Source organism: Salmo salar, chromosome ssa07 (genome assembly GCF_905237065.1).
Source record: "Salmo salar chromosome ssa07, Ssal_v3.1, whole genome shotgun sequence".
Taxonomy (NCBI): Eukaryota; Metazoa; Chordata; class Actinopteri; order Salmoniformes; family Salmonidae; genus Salmo; species Salmo salar.
The window spans coordinates 42,557,157-42,581,637 of record NC_059448.1 but is presented as its reverse complement, the minus strand read 5'-3'; the positions used below and the strand labels follow the sequence as shown (position 1 = coordinate 42,581,637).

Sequence of the window (24,481 nt, the reverse complement as noted above, 5' to 3'; positions counted from 1 at the left end):
TTGATGAAATGGTCTATCACTCTGTAAATACAGTGCACACTTTTATTTTTGGTTGTCCTAGGCTATCTGGCAAAAATTATTGTTCACTAGCCTAACTTCCATTAATGGGCAATGTTAGATAGTTAACATTAGCCTTCTGCATCTAGCTACATATTGAACTTCCATCCTCTCAGGCCAGAGGCACAATGTATGAATTAATGGTTCGATCAGAATCACCATTATAATCATTGGCCAGTACAGAGAATTAAGTAAAACCACAAGTCCACATCCCTATCTCCATCTGGGGACAATTTTAGCTAGCTAGCTAGCCACCAGAGGACAGCAACACAACGAGATGCAACAATTTAAGTTGTTTCTGTCAATGACGTGGCTCTCAATGGGATTTGACAGGACTAACGCCAAAATCCAAGCTGGCTTCCCATTACACTTTTTTGGGTGCGCCAGGACCATTCACAGTTGAGCTCGCTCAGTTTAGCTCAATGCTGATTGGCAAATTTATTATACTTTTTTTTATAAAGGGAGGCCAAATGCTCGCTGACTTCCTTTGCATTCCATGCTACAGTACGGGCGGCAACAACGTCATACCCGTTTAGACCAGACAGCATCAGATAGATGGCCTACACGTAGAGAGACATAGGGGCGCTGTTTCGCTCACTCGGATGCTTTCTCGTGTGAGATACGTTCAGCCTCTTGCGAACTGAAGGAAAATTATGAAACACAGAGAGACGAAATATACATTTTTTTTTAAATTTACTTATTCTTTTTTTTTATTTTTTTTTGCTTTTCTTGGCATCCATGAATACACGCCACTGTATTTGGGTGACTGTCGCCATTTTCGTTTTCAGAGGCTTAAGTTACAGTTGCATTGAGGGTAGCGGTAAGTAGTGAGAGTAGGTCTAAGGCAATACTGGTAAGCACCACATATCTGGATGATAGCATGTTTTCCATGTTATTTGATAAATATAGTTTTTTAATTTGATGTGGATGTTTTGTCTATGACCCTATTACCAACAGAACCAAATACCCGCTCTGCACGACTGAAAACAGGAAATGAATGAGCAATGCCATGTCAGTATCACCAAGTCATTTTAGTGTGCATGCGCTGCATCGAGGATGGCAATACATTCAGTTATTTCACTATCGGGTTCAGGTCAAACCTGTGTGCCCATTTTATTATGCAAGTGCCAACATGATTCCAACCTTGGAATGCATGGCACGCGATATCACCCACTGCGTGCCCTCCTTTGGTCCAATGATGTCCATGTTTCCCTTTCAACGAGGGGGCCGCCCGTGGAGTCGGTGATGAGCAATATACATGTAGGTCTTTATGGAATAATAATATGTATCCCAGGGTTGAAGCATAACTCATTTGTGTCAATTACTTCAACACAGACGGGCTTATTATAGTAATGAAAGATTACTATGGAGTGGCCTGCCTGACCTTAAAGGGCCCCAGTGGACTAAAGAGACGGTTTTACTGTCACATACATCATGTGTTGTTTTACAGGGTCAACCATAGTAGTACTGCACCCCTGGAGCAAAGTATGGTTAAGTGCCTTGCTCAAGGGCACATCGCTAGGCTACATGCCGCCTTACAGATTCTCCTCGGGAGTTTGAGTGGCTTCTCCAGGGATGAGTGCTGTCGGGTGGGGGGTCAATGCTCACTGCGCTAGACAATGACATACATCCATCACGTTGATGACGTCTATAAAGTCTCCGAGGACATCTGCTGAGAGCTGAGGGGAGAACAGATGACCCGACTGCGGTGAGCTCCACTCCGCCCTCGGCTCCGTGGGCTCCCCTCTCACCTGAAAACTGTCTCCGTCTAGCGGTGCTCCGGCTGAGCGTCAGTGACAGTGACCCAGAGACAAGGAGGCTGCAACAACGGCCTGTATTAGCAACCACCGCAAATACACTTTCAGTCCAAGCTCATTTTATGCACAACGTACTGCAGGCTATTGCTTTGATGTGATACTACTCTGCCAGTACGGTGTGGTATAATTTCACACTGCCTCCGGGACTGACCGCCTGTACGGTGTCCGTTTCAGAAAGATATTTGGTTAATGATGACACGGTCGTGCATGACGGGGTATCCGCAAGGCATCAAGGAGGAGTGCTCCATTTGATTACACAGAAGTTAAAGGATGCCCGGAGCGCGTGACACGCCCCCAGCGAACTGGAGGGATGAACTTGGGTCTTCCGCGCTGCTGCACAGCAGTGAGAGTGGCGGAGAGGAGAAGCAGCCGAGCCAACAACTTCCACACTCCCATTTGTTGCTCTCCTTAAACGATTCCGCGAATTCGGTTATTGATTCCCCTTCTCTCGCTAGTGGTTATTATATAATTATTCAACGGTTGCCTCCGCTGGTGACATTTTGAGCTGGAGCGGCAGCTTGTGGATATGGTGGTGGCACAATTGTTTATTTGTGTGTGTCTGTGGTGAGCGCGTGTGTGTCAGTGTGTGTGTGTGTGTGTATGATTTTATGTCCTTTCGCGATTCAGCTGCGAACACAGAGCACAGTTGTAGGTGTGGACTCGGCCCATACAGTCATTGGTCTCCGAAGTGGATCACAGTCGCGCTTTTCTTGAAGAGCTCGAGCTCTAGGAGGGATAAAGACGCCGGAGGCCCGAGCTGATCTTCAGGGTGTTGTTTGGCTAGATAAAGAGCTCGAGAATGTTCTTGTACAACTGGATCCAAGTCTTTCCCGGTGTTTGGAGCACGGAATTACTCCCGTTTTGAACTTGTTGCTGGTTCGTTTCCACCCCTTTGCCAAGGGGAGAATATTCTGCATACTTTTGTGTGCAGAGAGGATTGTTTTATATTAGAAATAGAACGGAAAGCTTTATTTGTCAAACCAGTCGCTTTTACGCAGAGGTGAGTAGGCTACATTATTAGTTTGTTGTATGTGCTTTCAATTTCCAGACTATTGCCGTTGAATCATGTATGTTATACTGCTAAATATTGGTTCGGTGGAGTCACTGATAATAGAAACATTGACTGCTCGCTCTCACGCTTTACATTCACTATCGACGACAGTAGGGGTATACATGGGACATGTCTGTGCAATGCATTTAGATGTGATTATTTATTGAGTTTCAGAAGGAAACCAAATGAACAGCAAGTGGACGATATATTCATTTCAGCCATGCATGATTTGTTCAAGTGTAGCCCTATGATTAGGCTAATGCTTGGGTTGTTTTCCTGCCTCTCCAGATGTCCTCTCGCCGCGCTGTGGTTCTGTGATCGCCCACCGGAGCGTCGAGAGCTCTTCACCGGGACCGGGTCGCATACAGTGGGTCACCATGGCAGCGGGAGTGGCGGCGTGGTTACCATTCGCCCGGGCGGCTGCTATAGGATGGATGCCGGTAGCCAGTGCGCCCATGCCGACGCCCCCACCTGACAACCGGCGAAAACAGGACGGGCTCATCTTGCTCAATGTCAGCGGTCAGAAGTTCCAGACGTGGCGGAATACATTGGAGCGGTACCCGGACACATTACTGGGCAGCACGGAGCGGGAATTCTTCTTCCACGAGGAGACAAACGAATACTTTTTCGACCGTGATCCGGATATTTTCAGACACATTCTGAACTTCTATCGTACTGGGAAGCTGCACTACCCGCGCCAGGAGTGCATCTCGGCCTACGATGAGGAGCTGGCCTTCTTTGGGATCATACCGGAGATCATAGGGGACTGCTGCTATGAAGAGTACAAGGACCGGCGGCGGGAGAACCAGGAGAGGATCCAGGATGACGAGGACAGCGAGAACCAGAACGATATGGTCCCGCCGGATATGACATTCCGAGAAACCATGTGGCGGGCCTTCGAGAACCCCCACACGAGCACCATGGCCCTGGTGTTTTATTACGTCACCGGCTTCTTCATTGCTGTTTCCGTGATGGCCAACGTGGTGGAGACGGTCCCGTGCGGGACTTTGCCAAATCGGGTCAAACAGGTGTCGTGCGGGGAGCGGTACGCCTTGGCATTTTTCTGTCTGGATACGGCCTGCGTCATGATCTTCACCGTGGAGTACCTGTTGCGTCTAATGGCGGCGCCCAGTCGCTGGAACTTCATCAAGAGCGTGATGAGCGTCATCGATGTGGTGGCCATTATGCCCTACTACATCGGCCTGGTCATGACGGACAACGAGGACGTCAGCGGGGCCTTCGTCACCCTGAGGGTCTTCCGGGTTTTCAGGATTTTCAAATTCTCCCGCCACTCTGCGGGACTGCGCATCCTGGGCTACACGCTGAAGAGCTGCGCCTCGGAGCTGGGCTTCCTGCTCTTCTCCCTCACCATGGCCATCATCATCTTCGCCACTGTCATGTTCTATGCCGAGAAGGGCTCCTCAGCCAGCAAGTTCACCAGCATCCCAGCAGCCTTCTGGTACACCATCGTCACCATGACAACTCTGGGGTAGGTGCCGATCCAGTTTACCATACAGTGCAGATGTGTGATCAAATGCTCAGGAGGTGTGTTTTCGACCCTAAATCAGCAGCATATGTTTGCTGTTGTTCTCTCCTTTGAGTATGTTCTCTCTATGCAGCTGCAGTGTGAATGGAAAGTTGGGTAAATGTCTCAGAGGCCTGCCTAAATCCTTCATTTACATGAAGCACCCTCAAATGAACGGTTCAGGGCATTCACACAGCATTCACATTCAAAGGCCTCAGAGGCCAAGCTGTAGGCCTGTGATGTCATCATATCCTAACCACTGCAGCAGTTCTCATCATTAAGATTCACACCTCTTCAACACAGTCAAATGAAGAGAGCTATAAATAGAAAACATGGGAGGAGCAGAGAGATAGATCAATGACAAGAGTTACAATTTAAATCAGAATATACTGCAATAGATTTCTCTCACACAGCATATCTCTCTCGCTCTCTGCCCCCCCACACAAACACACACACACACACACACACACACACACACACACACACACACACACACACACACACACACACACACACACACACGCACAGTAGTCTTATATTCTCTTCTGGTTGCTCCTCTCTTATTTAGCTTACAGTTGATTCAATTTAGCCATACTCAGTTTGAAAAGTGGCTGCAGAGCTGCAGTCTAACCTGTGCAAGAGGCATATTATGTCACCGTGTTGCTGTTAATGTGTACACCCATTCATTCATATGAGTCCTGGGGCTACGGTTCATTGATGCCTTTGCCGGTTTCTCCCACCTGCGCTGTGCAGTAGTAGCCTATTGTGCGCTCTCCATGGTGTTGAAAAAGTGAGTGGCGCGCTGTGGGGAATCAGAGCCGCAAGCATAGCAGTTGCATTGCGCTCTCCGCGGTGCTGAAGCGGAGCAGCAAGCATAGTGCAGTACTGTGCGCTCTCCATGGTGCTGAAACGAAGCGCTGCGGCTCTCTTCAGTATTGCGTGCTCTTGCATTGCCGTTCCTTTCCTTGCCAACAGTTCACGGGTGTGAATCAGCCTCTAAAGTGGTAATCAAATGGAGCGCTAAAACCCACGTCTGACGTTTTGATCACAGCGCGGTTGAAGTCCATTCGGCTCATGAACACAAACGTGGAGTGGCAGCGTCATAGTTAACATGATGGATTTCACAAAGCTCAATTACTCATAGGTCAAGAGCTGGTATTTCTCTATTTGATTGGTTTGTTTTGTTCATTATTGAGCCTACTGGCTGACAGTTTGTCTATATGAGTCTCTCAATGAATTTGATTGGAAGGCCTGTTGTGTTCTGATTACTTTATTCTCTAATTGCATGTGTAGAAGGGAAGGGATGGAGAGAAAATAGTGGCTAAGAGAAAGAGGTAGAGGAATAGATTGCCACACCTCTTTGTGTGTAATTTGTGTAGTCAGATTGGATGATATCAATAACAAAATGCAATTACTGGTTCACACTCACCACTGAGCTAATGGCTGACGCAGTAGGAGTGGCTTGTTCTTTCTGTGTGTGTGTGAGTGTCTTGGCCTTTCTGTTAATGAACTAGGCCTAAGACAAAGAAACTCAGTGAAGAAAAGCAACCTTCTCTCACCTTCTCTCTCTCACACACAGACACACACACACACACACAGACACACACACACACACACACACACACACACACACACACACACACACACACACACACACACACACACACACACACACACACACACACACACACACACACACACACACACACACACACACACACACACACGCGCACACACGCACACATGCACGCACTAACCTCACTGATACACAGCCAAGCTCTCATCCCCAACCAGAAACCATTCTGTTTGCTCATAATAGAAGCCTCACCTCTTTGTTTTGCCGATGTGTCAATCAGCTGGTTACTGTGTGTTGTGTGTTTCTGGCTGCAGTGCCAGTGTGTGTGTCTGTGCGCTGGTGTGGGCGATGGCAGTATCTGAGGCCAGTCTGTGTTTACTGTGCTCAGGGCTTGACAGGTGGTGACTACACAGCTGCATTAGCCTTTGTTTGAGAGTATGAACGCCCAGTCATCTGTTTCTATTGTATTGCATTGGTCTAGTGCCTCACACAAAGTCATTGGATGAATCGAGTGTATGATAAAATGCCCTGGACCGTATTATCTAAAAGAAATACATGTCCGATTCTCATGTCTGTAAAAATCCTTACAATTCTCTCAAATGTGTGTGTCTGTGTGCGTGTGTGCGTGTGTGTGCTTGTACGTGCATGCGAGGAGTGTTTTGGTAGATTGAGCAAGGACATAGCTCTTAAGCGGACGTAGGCTATCGTTCTTTAATGTCTCATTACCTTGCCAGGGGACCAGAGACAGGGATGGATCTGTGGCTGGGAACTGCAGGGAGCAGGGGAGGGGAGGGTGTGCTCAGTGAAGCAGGTGAAAGAGAGAGGAGGGAGGGAAAGAGAAAAATATAGAAAAAGAGAAGGATAAGGTCATAGGGAAATTTGGAGAAAGGGCAAAGAGAGAGGGAGTGAGATAAAGGTGGCAAGACAGAGAGAGAGAGAGAGAGAGACAAGAGAGAGCGAGAGAGAGATAAGAAGGCATAGCAGAGAGCAGTATGAGTTTTCTCTCACTGCTGTCTTTTATGAGCCCACTGCAGCACTCCACATTGCTCAATGCACCCATATACTCTAGCAGTATCACTGGCTGCACCAAATTCACCATTATAAACTTGGTGGTTCGAGCCCTTAATTCTGATTGGCTGACAGCCATGGTATATCAGACTGTATACCACAGGTATGACAAAACATTTATTTGTACTTTTCTTATTACGTTGTTAACCAGTTTATAATAGCAGTAAGGCACCTCAGGGGTTTGTGATATATGGCCAATACACAACTGCTAAGGGTTGTATCCAGGCACTCCGCGTTGCGTCGTGTGTAAGAACAGCCCTTAGCCGTGGTATATTGGCCATACACCACACCCACTCAGGCCTTATTGCTTAAGTATACCTAAGCCTCTTACTGTTGCTAGCTCTCTCAAATCCCCAGCATGTCTCTAACCTGCAGTATCATGCTGTATAACGTCTGGCTCCTGTGCTGCAGTTGCCCAGGGGTTCATATTGTACTGTGTACACTGCGTGTCCATGCTGTACCTAGGCAGACACGCAGCCAGAGACAAATCCAGTTGCGTGTCCACTGAATTACGGCCTAATTTCAGCCAATTCTCCTTCCAGCCTGTGATCCAGTTAGTACGGCCAGGACTCTCGCGGTTTGGCTATCCCCGGACCGGGAAGAGAGGCAGTGTGTGTCACGTTCGCTATCTTCAAATTCCCTATCGTAAAATAACCAAGACACAGCATGCCGGTAATTCCACATTCTTTTATTGAAGTGAAACTGAACAAAACAAAAACCAGGTAAACAGAATCGAAAGTGACGCAACTGTGGCGCACACAAAACACACACAGAAAATAATAATTACCCACAAATACAGGTGGGGAAAAGGCTGCCTAAGTATGATTCCCAATCAGAGACAACGATAGACAGCTGCCCCTGATTAGGAACCATACTCGGCCAAACACAAAGAAATACATGACATAGATTGCCCACCCCACATCACACCCTGACCTAACCAAAATAGAGGAAATAAAACGTCTCTCTCAGGTCAGGGCGTGACAGTGTGTGTGTGTGTGTGTGTGTGTGTGTGTGTGTGTGTGTGTGTGTGTGTGTGTGTGTGTGTGTGTGTGTGTGTGTGTGTGTGTGTGTGTGTGTGTGTGTGTGTGTGTGTGTGTGTCTGTCTCTGCCTTTGTCTGTGTGTATCAAAGATTGGGAGGTGAACAACTTGAATTAATCAAATTTTCAAATATTCTTAGACGACCAGCCAAGTGCAAAGTCAAATAATAACCGCGGTGGTTCTAGAATGTCTAACACTTGAATAACTTGAATCAGTGTCACAGCTTAACCCCCTTGTCCTGCATCTGGTCCCATGCCCCCCCCCGGCCCCTCACGGTCCCACTAATTGACTCGTTTGTGGATTTAGTGAAATTGTCCGGGGCCAATTAAATCACTGCCATTCTAATTGGCTTATTCACTGTCAAACGGCATCCATTACTGAAGCAGCTGTCGCTACTGGAGATGCTGAGGCGAGAATGAGTGGAGAGAGGGAGAGACACTAATAGACTGACAGAGGAGAGAGGAAGAGTGAAAGACAGGCAATGACAGAGAGAGAGAGGGAAGTCAGCAGACTCACTAAATGAGACACCTTTGTCCCTTAATCAAGGGCTCAATGTGGACCCTCTGATCTGTGCAGTTCACTGCAAGGGATGCCTAGCCCCATGAGGAGTTGTAGCTTCAATGGACAACCGTTTGTTACTTGCCGAAGGTGTTACACACATTGTATAGGTTGGCTATGCGTGATGTTACTCAAGGCCATAGACTCATTCTAATAGGAGGTTATATAGAATAGGATTTGTCTCCAGGGTCTAGTCAGGATTACAGCTCATAGGAACTCAGTATTCACATGGGGAGGGGCAGGGGTTAGAGGTCAAGTCTGTTGGGGTCACAAAAGGGTTACAGGCATGATCAGGGCTCTCATTAGTATATCTGGAGCCTGGTAGGGACACTGCCTCAGGTTACATCCCTTACTAACTGATCCTAGGTCTGTATGTCTCGAGCCCAATATGGAGCCGGACTCAGGCTGCACTCATTACTGGCTGACTTTGGATCAGTGTATGCTGCCTGGGAGGAGGCATACACTGGGAGGAGCCAGTTACTCACTAACTGGTGTGGTCAGCTGGAAAACAGAGCTTAAAGGGTTAAAGGAAAACTTCAAAATTGTTCATCTTCATCATCTCCCGCACCACTCCAGCTTCAACATATGTGAAAATGGAGCGTTTATGTTTTGTAGTAAAACATATAGAGGAAGATAAGTCTTTCCAATCACATCATCTGTGTTATGTGATTTTGACCAATTCTGAGTAGGCTTTGCCTGCTAATAGTCTAGTAATTGGTTGATGATGTCATTGGAAACACTTATCTTCCTCAATCTTTTTTTTACAAGAAAACGTGCCATTTTCACATATGTTGATGTTGGGGTGGTGCTGGAGATGATGAATATGAAGTTGAAAAATGTTGATATTTCCCTTCAGTATACTGTAGGTGTTACATCCGTCGTTCAATGAAGACCAAGGTGCAGCGTGGTAGGCGTACATTTTCTTTAATTTTAAATGTACCACCAAAAAACAAAACAACGAACGTAAAGCTAGGAGTGCAAACACATGCAACACAAAAGACAAGATCCCACAACTGAAGGTGGGAAAAAGGGCTGCCTAAGTATGATCCCCAATCAGAGACAACGATAGACAGCTGCCTCTGATTGGGAACCATACTCGCTCAACAAAGAAATATAAACATAGATTTCCCACCCTAGTCACACCCTGACCTACCAAATAGAGAATTTAAAGGATCTCTAAGGTCAGGGCGTGACAGTAGGGCTGGTTGACTCTAGGGCTGTTTGACTCTAGTGACATTTCCCTTTAATATAGTGCTGGTTGACTCTAATGACATTTCCCTTTAATATAGGGCTGGTTGACTTTAGTGATATTTCCCTTTAATATAGTGCTGGTTGACTCTAATGACATTTCCCTTTAATATAGTGCTGGTTGACTCTAATGACATTTCCCTTTAATATAGGGCTGATTGGTTCTAGTGACATTTCCCTTTAATATAGTGCTGGTTGACTCTAGTGACATTTCCCTTTAATATAGTGCTGGTTGACTCTAATGACATTTCTCTTTAATATAGTGCTGGTTGACTCTAGTGACATTTCCCTTTAATATAGTGCTGGTTGACTCTAATGACATTTCCCTTTAATATAGTGCTGGTTGACTCTAATGACATTTCCCTTTAATATAGTGCTGGTCGACTCTAATGACATTTCCCTTTAATATAGTGCTGGTTGACTCTAATGACATTTCCCTTTAATATAGGGCTGGTTGACTTTAGGCCTGGAGGGCTTCAGTGTCTGCTGGTTTTCATGATTGTTGTCTCTGAACGGCTGGTTGGTTGGTGACTGGTTTAGACCTGGGAAACAAGGTTACTGAGCTAGATTGAGAAAGCAAACCAGCAGGCGGTGTACAAAGACTTCCGATTAACCCATGCTAGATGTTGTCGGGGATGTGCGTGTTTCATCTAAGAAATCAGATGAATTAACTAAATGAGTGTTTCGAAAACATCAGTCAGAAATGGTCAGATTCTATCAAAGTCACGTGACGGAGTAGATGCCCAATTATGTCACAGATGGTGGCCCAAATGTGCAGTTCTGCTCATCACGTGCCACACGCTCTCGCCATGTGACCAACCATGTCACAGCATGGGACTATGACAATTAGAGGCTGAACTACGACAGGAGAGGCGACAGTTCAGTTGACCACGTACCCGAACGGAGTGGACTGCAATTGGAAGATGAGGATGATTTACTTTTGACTATTGTTGCAATGACATAATTATGGTAATGCTCTGTGGTAACACTAGGACTAATGTCCCTGTGTCATGTTGAATCCTACTCTCATTCCTATATGGAGTCAAACACGCACAGACATCTTTCTTACTCTATCCATATCATTGATGCATGTTATATCCTATATCATATATCATATTATATTACATATCATATCATATATCAATTTATAGAGGGTTCCCGGAGTGAAGGGTATTACAATTAGATTCTTCACTACTTTGTTCTCCAGCTGTTTGTTTAAATAAAGATTTAAGGATTTGAAATTGGATTCCAGTGCAGCATGTGCTCAGACATCTATCGATTTAAAAAACTGCAATTACTTTTGGGAAAGGTTTTTTTCCCCCTTTCTTTAGTGTATAAAGACTGTTTGAGCTAGCTTTTATGTGTATGTGTTTAATGATTTGTCCATTCATCTAATAATGATTTCTACAGTACAACAACGGAATATAATTGAAATCGAAAAAAACAAATAATATATGCTCCTTACCTGGATCTGATAATGACTGCTTCTTCCATTCCTACTGGGGGTTTTGAAATATAAATGATTCACACTATTTTATTTCTTACCATTTTCTCATTTAAACAATCGTTATTAGCGCATGAGTGTGCATACGTTTGTCGTGTGTGTACTGTGTGTGTACCGTGCGTCAGTCATGTTTATGTCATTGTGTCTGCATTCTTGCGTGTGTGTGTGTGATGTAGAGATGTTCTGCTGTGTGCACAGTATGTATGTCAACACGCATAACTACTTGACTTCCTGTAACTACCTGACATGTCGTGGCATAGTCCCCTGTCTATACAGGTGATACAGTCCACCTACCTACTACAGTGGAACACACACTGACCCTCATCTCTGGGTGAACAGAACTCTGTAGCTGTACATGTTTATTCATCAATGTATCTCTCTCTCTCCCTCTTCATCCCTCTCTGTATTTCTCTCCCCCTCTCTCCTTCTCTCTGTCCCTCCACCCTCTCTTTCCCGTCTCTCTCTCTCTCCCTCTTTTTTCCTCTCTTCCTCTCTCCCCCTCTCTATTACTCCCTTTGTCTCCATCTCTCCCCCATGCTCCTCACCCCCCCCTCCATGTCCGCATCAGAATGCTTTTAATATCCAGGAAGTGAATTAATAAACAGATCAAATCATACAGTACACTCAGATGTCAGGCACGAGTTACAGCGCGGCGGGCGGCAGAGAGGAACAGAGAGAGGAAGCAGATTTCAGGTGAGCAGGCCAACTGGGTTAAGAGGTGGTTGTGTTGTTACCACTGTCTTCTCTGATTGGCTGGTGTTCGGCATTCAGGGCCAGACAATAACCATGCTAACATCTCTTTTCGGTCTTAATTTAAGGTTAGGGTTAGGCATAAGGTTAGCAGTTTGGTTAAGGTTAGGGTTAGGGTTAGAAATTGTAGAAATGGGTAGGGTTTAGCCACAATTATGACTTTGTGGCGGTGTTAGTGATGACAATTATGTAGAGAGGTCCAGTCCAACGAGGCAATTTCAGAGCCCAGCAAGAACGTGAATCGATCAAAGACAAGTGAGTGCTGTCTCTGATTCATATTTGAAATTGAGTTGGCAGCTACAATCGGTGTTAAAGGCATCGATTTCCTCTCATAGCATCCACGCCTGTTGCAAATCACACCCGTACAACAGCTTTAAGTGTTTAGTGTTCACTGAACATTGAGTTTTGTTAGGTTTTGCACTTACATGAGTAATATGTAAACAGAAAACCTGGTAATCGTCAAGGACCCCACTCACCCCAGCCAGGAGCTGTTCTCTCTCTTACCGTCAGGCAGACGCTATCGAAGCACGAGGTCTGATACCAACAGGCTCAGAGACAGTTTCTATCTACAAGCCATCAGACTGCTGAACACTTGAAGTGGACTGCTCTAATTCTACGCACCTTAGCACACATCACAACTGCTGCTACCAGACTCTTATTATATTGCTACATTTATACAGTTCCCCCCCATCCGCCCCTTCTCCAATACACGTGGAAATATTGTACTATAAATTGTGCCTACCTGTATTATACTTATGCCAAAATCTTTATTCTATTCTACTGTCATTTACTTTATGTTCGTATTCTTATCTTTGACATTTCTTATTGTTGTTGTGTTGTCGAGAAGGAACCTGCAAGTAAGCATTTCATTGGATGATGTATAACATGCGTATCCCGTACATACGACAAATGCAACTTGAAACTTGGTGTTTTTCACTCTACCTTTGGGGTGTCTTGCTCAGTGTCGTCCATCTCTCTACGCCCCATCCCTCTCTCTCTTCTTTCTCTGGGTGGCTTATATATGCTATTAACAGTGGATTAGGATGGGCCTAATTTAATTAATTCGTTATGCTGCATGGGTTAGGATCTAACTCACACACACACACACACACACACACACACACACACACACACACACACACACACACACACACACACACACACACACACACACACACACACACACACACACACACACACTCTTGTATAGGGCGGTTAAGTGATTCTTTTAGATAGGATCTTTAATGAAGCCACCTAGAGACGCGCTGGAGTAGAAAGGATGGCTTCTCATCCCAGAGAGGAGGAGAGAACAGTAGAGAACATTGCTGAGGAAGGCTGCAGCCTTTACCGATGGAGCTTGGCCCGGGCTTTGGCGCTGTTGGACGGTTGGTCAGGTGGTGTCATAATGGTGGTTGTGTATAATGAGGAAATTATCTCAATGACATAATATCATAAATGGTAACGGCTAACATTTTGCTGTTTTGGGGAAGTGAGTAGAGAAACAAAGAGTTGGAGAAATAAAGAGTTGTTTTGGGAGAGAGGGATGGAGATTTCAGTGGCAGGGAGAGGGTGATTTACAGTTTGTTTTTAGGAAAGAGATTGATTGACAGATTGGCATATACAGTTTGGCAATACTTCCTGTATTACGTTACGTCCATAAACACAGCTAGCTTCGTTTGCTTCTCTGAAAAAGCTAGCTATTGACCTAGCTAACACCTTAAAACTGGTGTATTTTCACACACCTCTTGCATAAACACCACCTTAACCGACTTCATTTGGCCCCGATGCGCTATTGAGTATTCACATAGGAATGAACGTCGTCACGTGATCGATAGCTTTTACACTCATAGACAGTAATTGAGATAGGCACGATGTTGCTTCCTAATGCACTGTACCTTACAGTATGTTAATGAATTCCACTAAACAGCCTTTCAACCAGTCACTTATCCAGGCCTCTTGTCTTCTTCCATTGATTATGTCTTAATATAAACAGAGAGCGACAGACGGTGACAGGTGGGCTCTGTGGCCCAGACACGCTGTAGGAGATGGACAGGAGACAGGCAGAGAGTCAATAGTCCTCTACTGAGCTGTGTTACTGTACAACCTTGTTTTCATTTGTGTATGGCTAGGCTATCATGTGTTGGCTGTTTTGCTATGAGGAGAACGAGCCTTAGCTTATTCCCTTTTTGCTGTCAAGGTGCATTTAGAGCCAGAGCCTAACTGGACATGTTGTTGTTCTCAGAATGTCTGCTCAAATGGAGTGGAACGGGGGGGTAGAACGCCTTGCAAATGGTGCATGTCAAGTGAAACACATACAGGCACTCACAAATACACACAAATATATGCGTGCACGTACGCGCACGCACGCACGCCCTCACAAACACATAACAAGCACTATAAATGAAAGTACAAACCAGCGGAGAGTGAAACGTGTGCTTGGGGTCAAAGATACACCTTATTTTCTATTTTCTTTGTCCCTTTCTCTCTCTTCCGCTCTTTGTCGTTCTCTCTTTCTCTCACTCTCGCTCAGTAGCGGCGCGTGGGTAAAATCACTAGGGAAGCCAAGCTAGGAAAAAAATTAAAAAAAACATTTTACAACCTATGTGTTGTGATAATGGCGTTGTTTTCTCTAGAACCTGTTACTTCATATGCCTTGACACAGTGGTATACAGGCCTAAGGCCGAGACAATAAGAAGACACAGTGGCAGAATAAATTCAACCACACGTTCGTTTCATCACAAAACTGGAGAGCAACATCTGTCCGGTGAAGTCCACAAAGCATATTGCATGTAACAATCAGTTACATAACCTACAGCATGGTCCAGCAAGTTAATGTCTCTTACATATTCGGGCTACTAAACAACTACTGATTCAGAACCACGGAGAGTTACCGCAACTCACAAAGAAAACAGGAGCTGCCTCCACTATTCCATCACCATTTCAACAAATCACCTCTGCTTAGTCTAATACATTTACATTTCAGTCATTTAGCAGACACTCTTATCCAGGGTGACTTACAGTAGTGAATGCATACATTTTAATTCATGCATTTAATTTTAATTTTTTTGTACTGGCCCCCCGTGGGAATCGAACCCACAACCCTGGCGTTGCACACACCATGCTGGCATTGCAAACACCATGCTCTACCAACTGAGCCACCGGGAAGACCTGTGACAACTAAAAGATAACAAAAACAATTTAGTCCAATCAATGTAAGCTAAATATGATGTGGCTGTCCATGGTCCTGATTTCTCTCTCTCTCTCTCTCTCTCTCTCTCTCTCTCTCTCTCTCTCTCTCTCTCTCTCTCTCTCTCTCTCTCTCTCTCTCTCTCTCTCTCTGTCTCTCTGTGTCTCTGTGTGTGCCTGCCTGAGTTCGTGCAAGTAGAAAAACATGCCATCCTCCTCTCTTTCATGTTGCCTAAACAGTCTATGATTCTGTCATACAGTACACGCTTTTAGTTTTTGTTATCCTAGGCTACCTGGCTAAAATGCTTGCTCACTAGCCTAACTTCCTTTATCGGGCAACGATGAGCCAGCTAGTTAACGGTCTATGATTCTAGTTAACGGCCAGCTAGTTAACAGCCTTCTATATCTAGCTGCATATTGAACTTCCATACTCTCAGGCCAGGGGCACAAAAATGTATGAATTTATTGTTTGATTAGAATTGCCGTTATAATCATTGGCCAGTACGAAGAATTAAGTAAAACCTAAAACCTGAACCCTATTTCCATCCATGGCTAATTTAGGAAAAGGGCCATTTCTGCTAGCTAGCTAGCCACCGGAGGACAACAACATAACGAGATGCAACAATTCAAGTTGTTTCTGTCTTTTTGCTTTTGATGTGATGTGATTGGTGTGAAGCCAAATCCAAACTGTGTCACGTCCTGACCAGTATAAGGGTTATTTGTTATTGTAGTTTGGTCAGGACGTGGCAGAGGGTATTTTGTTTATGTGGTTCGGGGTGGTGATTTATTTAGTAGGGTGTTTGATTTATTATTTCCGGGTTTTTGGGTACTGTTCTATGTTAGTGTATTTCTATGTTCTGTCTAGTCTTTTGTATTTCTATGTTTTGTTAATTGGGGTTGGACTCTCAATTGGAGGCAGGTGTTTTCTCGTTGCCTCTGATTGAGAGTCCTATATATGGGTATGTGTTTGGTTTAGTGTTTGTGGGAGATTGTTCCATGTATGGCTTATGGCCTTACAGGACTGTTTATTCGTCGGTGTGTTTCTTTTGGTGTACGTGTTTATTTTGTTTTTTCCTTCTTTCCTTAATAAAAGAAGATGAGTACACATGTCCCTGCTGCGTTTTGGTCCTCTCATTATGACAACTGTGACAAACTGGCTTCCCTTGACACTTTATTTTTGGTGCACCAGGACCATTCACAGTTGAGCTCACTCAGTTTAGCTCAGCGCTGATTGGCTATTATTTTACACTTTTTTTTTAAAATGGAGGCCAAATGCTCGCTGACTTCCCTTGCATTCAATGCTATGGGCGGCAACAATGTCATACTCTTTTTCACCAGACAGCATCATATAGATGGTCTACAGATACAGAGAGGTGCTGTTTTGCTCACACGTATGCTTTCTCATGTGAGGTACATTCAGCCTCTTCCGAATTGAAGAAACATTATGAAACACAGAGAGACGAAAGATACATTATTTGGTATGTTTTTTTATTTGTTTCCTGGTCAGTTTTTTTGGGGGGGAAACCTGGCTTCCCTTGGCATCCATGAATACACACCACCGTTCTTTGTCTATCATCACATTGTCTACCTCGAAGGTTGGCTCGTGCTCATACTCCTTCTATACCTCTCTCTTATTCATCCCTCTCTTATTAATCCCTCTTTTGTGCTCTTTCTATCTCCCCGTCATCTCCCTCTCTCTCATTTGCACTAATTTCATGGTACACTAAAGGTTGGTTAATGCTAATTTTATCTCTCTCTCTCTCTCTCTCTCTCTCTCTCTCTCTCTCTCTCTCTTCCCCTTTATACGTGTGTGTGTGTGTGTGTGTGTGTGTGTGTGTCCGTCCGTGTGTGTGTGTGTGTGCCACCAGTATCTCTATTAAATGGTGTTTGCAGAGCTCTTATCTGTCAGGCATATTGATGCGGCAGATAGCCAGTAGCCTAGTGGTTAGAGTGTTGGGCCAGTAACCGAAAGGTTGCTAGATTGAATCCCCTAGCTGACAAGGTAAAACTCTGTCGTTCTGCCCCTGAACAAGACCGTTAACCCACTGTTCCTAGGCTGTCATTGTATATAAGAATTTGTTCTAAACTGACTTGCCTGGTTAAATAAAATAAAAATCCAACAGTGGGGCGGGAGTGTGTTCACTGTGCCCTGTTAGTAAACACAGTACTCTCTCTTTTTTTCATAAGCAATCATTGATCTGTTTATCGACAAGTCAGACAAAACACTCAGAGATGTAATTTTCCTCCATTGAAGGTAAACAGTGAACACTTGTGTTGGAAAGAGACTCGTTGCTCTGGCACAAAGACATGACTTTATGTGTGCCTGCTGGGCTTTGTTAGAGCTCTACACTCAGCCAGACACGGGGGGGGGAAACCCGAGCACAATAAAAAACAGTCGAGAGACAGGCAGAGGAGATGAATAAAAAGAACAGTGAGAAAGAAGATAGGAAAGAAAGAAGGAGAGTCAAGAAGTCCTGTTTGTCTGTTCTGCAGGGCCGCTGCTCACCTTGTATGTTCCGGCATTGGCGATTTAATTGAATGAAAAGGGTTATTTTTGCCTGCTATCATCTCAGATTGTTTTGATTGTCCTACAGCGCCTGTCTGTCTAGCTATCTCAGAGGGGCCCTCTGTCTCTGTCTGGCTCGCCGGCTCGGCTTGAAAGGCTCAGCAAGCATTCTTGAGTGTTTCCGACTGAAAAATGCTGAAAAGCCTTGAACACAGCGCTTGTTGAAATAACAACGTAAAAGATTTGGTGCGTTACGCTTGTGCTATGCTTATGATCAATCTCTGGCCCAACATTTGAACCAAATATTAAATTGACTAAAGCCTTGAGTTCAGACCATATTCCACTGTACCAATTCGTTTGAATGTGATTTGTCGTGTCCACAGCAGATACACTGTGGTGTAGCTTGTATTCCTGACTCCCAAACAGTCTCTCTCTCTCTCTCTCTCTGACATAAGACTGTCTTGAGTAGAGGTCGACCGATTATGATTTTTCAACTCCGATACCGATACCGCTTATTGGAGGACCAAAAAAAAGCCGATACCGATTAATCGGCCGATTTGTATTTATTTATTTGTAATAATGACAATTACAACAATACTGAATGAACACTTATTTTAACTTAATATAATACATCAATAAAGTAAATTTAGCCTCAAATAAATAATGAAACATGTTCAATTTGGTTTAAATAATGCAAAAACAAAGTGTTGGAGAAGAAAGTAAAAGTGCAATATGTGCCATGTAAAAAAGCTAACGTTTAAGTTCCTTGCTCAGAACATGAGAACATATGAAAGCTGGTGGTTCCTTTTAACATGAGTCTTCAATATTCCCAGGTAAGATGTTTTAGGTTGTAGATATTATAGGAATTATAGGACTATTTCTCTCTATACGATTTGTATTTCATATACCTTTGACTATTGGATGTTCTTATAGGCACTTTAGTCTTGCCAGTGTAACAGTATAGCTTCCGTCCCTCTCCTCGCTCCTACCTGGGCTTGAACCAGGAACACATCAACAACAGCCACCCTCGAAGCAGCGTTACCCACGTAGAGGAAGGGTAAACAACTACTCCAAGTCTCAGAGCGAGTGACGTTTGAAACGCTATTAGCGCGCACCCGGCTAACTAGCTAGCCATTTCACATCGGTTACACCAGCCTAATCTCGTGAGTTGATAGGTTTGAAGTCATAAACAGCGCAATGCTTGAAGCATTGCGAAGAGCTGCTGGCAAAACGAAAGTGCTATTTTGAATGAATGCTTACGAGCCTGCTGCTGCCTACCATCGCACAGTCAGACTACTCTATCAAATCATAGACTTAATTATAACATAATAACACACAGAAATACGAGCCTTAGGTCATTAATATGGTCGAATCCGGAAACTATCATCTCGAAAACAAAACGTTATTCCTGTTACATTGCACAATCTTCAATGTTATGTCATAATTACGTAAAATTCTGGCAAATTAGTTCGCAACGAGCCAGGCGGCCCAAACTGTTGCATATACCCTGACTCTGCGTGCAATGAACGCAAAATGACACAATTTCACCTGGTTAATATTGCCTGCTAACCTGGATTTCTTTTAGCTAAATATGCAGGTTTAAAAATATATACTTGTGTATTGATTTTAAGAAAGGCTTTGATGTTTATGGTTGAAGCAACGTGTACCTAAGCAACGCAGGTCAGGCTAGATAAACTAGTAATATCATCAACCATGTGTAGTGAACTCGTGATTATGATTGATTGATTGTTTTTTATAAGATAAGTTTAATGCTAGCTAGCAACTTACCTTAGCTTCTTACTGCATTCGCGTAACCTCGTGGAGTGCAATGTAAAGCAGGTGGTTAGAGCGTTGGACTAGTTAACCGTAAGGTTGCAAGATTGAATCCCTGAGCTGACAAGGTAAAAATCTGTCGTTCTGCCCCTGAACAAGGCAGTTAACCCACTGTTCCTAGGCCGTCATTGAAAATAAGAATGTGTTCTTAACTGACTTGCCTAGTTAAATAAATCGGCCAAATCGGCGTCCAAAAATACCGATTTCCGATTGTTATGAAAAATTGAAATCGACCCTAATTAATCGGCCATTCCGATTAATCGGCCGACCTCTAGTCCTGAGCTCCTTCAACTCTGTTGGCTGTATCAGAAAATCATTCTTGTTTGATATTGTACAGAGGTCAGTGTTAATGGTGTGTTAATGGCAGCTTATCAGTGCTGATAGAGGGCTACAGGGTCGTGCTGAGGGGACAGAGACACACTTCCCGTGAGGAATGCAATCCATTTACCATCGTCTGTACCTTCCCATCCCCTCGTGTCCCCTCCCGCAGCACTGCCCTCTGCACACTGTCACACCGTCTATGATACTCCGGTGTCCTGTCATAGACATCTGAATGTCATACGCCCATGCTTCTCAGAGGGAGGGATCTATTTTAAAATCACCTTTTGGCTGAATGACAGTTGACGGTTTGAAGAATGCATTGAGGATTCCATTTTAACCCAACTCAAACATGATAGACACACATGCACACTAGCGCATGCACACACACACACACACACACACACACACACACACACACACACACACACACACACACACACACACACACACACACGCTTTGGCTGTGAGGGAGTGGAGGGTTTTTCCTAGAGATAGGTTGAAAGGTTGTTCACTCTGCTGCTTTAATCCCTGTTCAGGCCGATGAGAGATGACTGGATAGGTCGACAAGACAGTGTGGTGAACGGTGGCAAGGTCTTCTGCTTTTGGGCAGATAGCTACAGAGGTGGCCTCATGTTTAAATCGGCCCTCTCTCCTGTCTTCCATCTCCCCCTCTCTCTCTCTCTCTCTCTCTCTCTCTCTCTCTCTCTCATACTTCACTTCTCTCCCTCTGTCTACCTTGCTTTCTCTCTCCTCTCCTCCATCCCTCTCTCTCTCTCTCTCTCTCTCTCTCTCTCTCTCTCTCTCTCTCTCTTTCTCATCATCTCGTCTCTTCTCTCCTAAGCATCTGACACTCACACACTCTACGTCTGTCTGGCCTTGAGACCGTCTACTGCCGGGGAGAAATCTCCCTGTAACTTTAATGTAATAGGCACATCACCCTCTCCATCCACCACACATACACAGACACAAAAAACACACAAACACACATACACACAAACACACAGCGGTGGTGGCAGCCTCTCCTGTGGTGTGACCATGTTGTCCTCATGGTTGTTCGGTTGAGCAACATTTATGTTTTGTGTGATCCATGGAGAATAAATCTTCCTCGGGCCCCGCTCATCTTTGAGTACCCCTCCTAATGTCAAAAATGTGTGTGTTAGTGTGCGTGCGCGTGAGTGTGTGTGTGTGTGCACGTGTGTGTGGGATTATCAAACCTCAACCAGCATAGGAACTCCAAGATTCCAACTGCTTATTTCCAGCCCCATTTTGTGTGGGTACAGTTCAGTGTAGAGGTCGACCGATTAATCGGAATGGCCGATTAATTAGGGCCGATTTCAAGTTTTCATAACAATCGGTAATCGGTATTTTTGGCCACCGATTTGCCGATTTAAAAAAAATATATATATATATATTTTTTACACCTTTATTTAACTAGGCAAGTCAGATTAAGAACACATTCTTATTTACAATGACGGCCTAGAAACGGGGGTTAACTGCCTTGTTCAGGGGGGATTTGTTTTTGCAACCTTCGGTTACCAGTCGCACGCTCTAACCACCTGCCTTACATTGCACTCCACAAGGATTAACAGGCTGACTACCTGTAACGCGAGGGCAGCAAGAAGCAAAGGTAAGTTGCTAGCTAGCATTAGACTTATAAAAAACTATCAATCTTAACATAATCACTAGTTAACTACACATGGTTGATGATATTACTAGTTTATCTAACGTGTCCTGCGTTGCATATAATCGATGCGGTGCCTGTTAATTTTCATTGAATCACAGCCTACTTTGACAAAAGGGTGTTGATTTAACAAGCACATTTGCGAAAAAAGTACTGTCGTTGCACCAATGTACCTAACCATAAACATCAATGCCTAACAGGAATATTTAGACTTAGCCACCCGTTAGATAAAATACGGAACGGTTCCGTATGTCACTGAAAGAAAAAAACTTTGGTTATTGAGATGATAGTTTCCGGATTCGACCATATTAATGACCTAAGGCTCATATTTCTGTGTGTTTATTATATTATAATTAAGTCTATGATTTGATAGAGCAGTCTGACTGAGCGGTGGTAGGCAGCAGCAGGCTCGTAAGCATTCATTCAAACAGCCCTTCGCTGTGCTTCAAGCATTGCGCTGTTTATGACTTCAACCCGGGTGGGTATAATTTGTGGAACGTTCCAACAGGAATCTATTCCAAAAACTTCGTAAATAACAAGGTTTCCAAAAAACAACGCATACAAAGTTGTATAGCGGCAGAATAAGATACTGGGTATGGAGTGGTCTATTTCATTGCGTTTTTCACTCATCACGTTTATTCCGAAAAATGTCTGTCCTCACATGTCTGTTTGCCTATGGACAAACATTAAGAATAAGCTACGTGGTGAGTTGATGCCTATTCGGCAGCTAGTTAGCTAGGTTTGTATGTGTTGCTACTTTGTATGTGCTGTTGGTTGGCAACCTTTTACTTTACGTTTTTTGGAACAGATTCCTGTTGGAACGTTCCACAAATTATACCCACCCCTTCAAGCCTATCAACTCCCAAGATTAGGCTGGTGTAACCGATATGAAATGGCTAGCTAGTTAGCTGGGTGCCGCGCTAATAGCGTTTCAAACATCACTCGCTCTGAGACTTGGAGTAGTTGTTTCCCTTGCTCTGCATGGGTAACGCTGCTTCGAGGGTGGCTGTTGTCGATGTGTTCCTGGTTCGAGCCCAGGTAGGAGCGAGGAGAGGGACGGAAGCTATACTGTTACACTGGCAATACTAAAGTGCCTATAAGAACATCCAATAGTCAAAGGTATATGAAATACAAATTGTATAGAGAAATAGTCCTATAATTCCTATAATAACTACAACCTAAAACTTCTTACCTCGGAATATTGAAGACTCATGTTAAAAGGAACCACCAGCTTTCCTATGTTCTGAGCAAGGCACTTAAACATTAGCTTTCTTACATGGCGCATATTGCACTTTTACTTTCTTCTCCAACACTTTGTTTTGCATTATTTAAACCAAATTTAACATGTTTCATTACAGTACAGTACAGTTGGTGGCTAATTAGCAGCAGTGAAGTGCTGACACAGTTTTTAGTGAAATCTGAATGAGAACACAGGGACCGGCGGGAGTAATGCATCTCACTTAGCTAGCATGCTGCTAGCATACACACACTCTTTGGGAACTTGAACACTATTTTGGGCTAACTCTGGGCTTCTTGACTAACCAATAGAAATAAGTGTTCCGCTATGCTAACGTTGTGTGTATCCGGTGTACAACCAGTGTTTTTAACTGTATAAACATAACGCTATGTGTTTGTCTTACTGTCTCACTGCATATGACCAGCTATGCTAACATTGTGCATGCATGGCTTTACTAATGGACTGTTAACTAACACAACTTAACAGTTAAGCTCCGCTACAGCGGTGTGATCAGCCTAACTAACACTATGTGTGTGCTTGTGTTTTAGCCACAAATACCAACATGGATTCTCTAACTCCTAACATAGCGCTTTTAGCTAGCACGTTAGGCGTGTGTTAGCTCCACTAACAGACTGTCTCAGTAGGCTACACAAACACAGCTATTCATGCTAATGTGGCAATTTAGCCCCACTAACATAGTGCATTTAACTATAATTGTGTGTGCGTGTGTGTTGTGCAGCCGCATGAACAAAGCATTATGGTAGCCACCTCCATTAGCCCAATGCTTAGCCACCCTCCTGAGGTTGCTGATTTGAGTCCCCCTACAGCATATGTTCAGCTGCACTGTGTGATGCTACACTGCCCATCTAACTGGCGGGTTCTGTCTGTTTTCAAACTGTTATGTTCAGCGCAACACTGCTGACTGACGCAGCACATTCCGATTGCTCCCAGAGGTGGTGTCAGAGCAAGGGGTGTGACCATGACTGAGATGGAATTCCTCACCCGTATCTTCCCCCTTTTCCTTGACACTCCTCCTCCCACTGTTTCCCTCAGCTTTCTCTCTACACTATCTTCCTCTCTCTGTCCTTCCCCTTTCTGCTCCTTCCCTCCTCCTCTTCTTCCTCCCTCCTCCTCCTCTCTCCCTCCACCCCTTCTTCTCCTCCCTTTGTTATATCCATCCCCTCTTCTCCCCCCTCTCCCTCTCCCATCCCTCCCTTGAGTGTAGACTTAACAGTCTTTGATTAGCAGGGTGTATTATCTGTGTCCAGCCTGGCGTCACCAGGCCCCATCTCCTCTGTTACGTTTACGGACGTTGTGGAGATGTTGTTAGGTGTCAGAAGTAGCCTGTCTGTGAGACAAATCACCTTGTGTTTCCTGTCAACCTGCCAGTCGCCTGGTAGATCATGGGTTTGGAGGTACAGTAACTGTTGGCTGACTTGCCTCAACAGTAGAATGGTTAACACTGAAGAATTTGTTTCGGACAGACAGCTTTCAGTCAGGTCTCAAGCGAGATTTGATTGGCTG

General features: G+C 44.4%; 1 protein-coding gene across 2 annotated transcripts in view; it reads left to right on the top strand.

The window, feature by feature from the left end:
• Positions 1–739: 739 nt before the first annotated feature.
• LOC106609300 (potassium voltage-gated channel subfamily D member 2) overlaps positions 740–24,481 on the top strand; it is a 163,121-nt gene continuing 139,379 nt past the window's right edge. For both annotated transcript variants that reach the window (XM_014207965.2, XM_014207964.2), the window contains exons 1-2: positions 740–2,874; positions 3,214–4,414. In XM_014207965.2, coding sequence (XP_014063440.1) covers positions 3,303–4,414 — 1,112 coding nt within the window. In that variant the 5' untranslated portion in view covers positions 740–2,874; positions 3,214–3,302. The remainder of the gene's footprint in view (positions 2,875–3,213; positions 4,415–24,481) is intronic.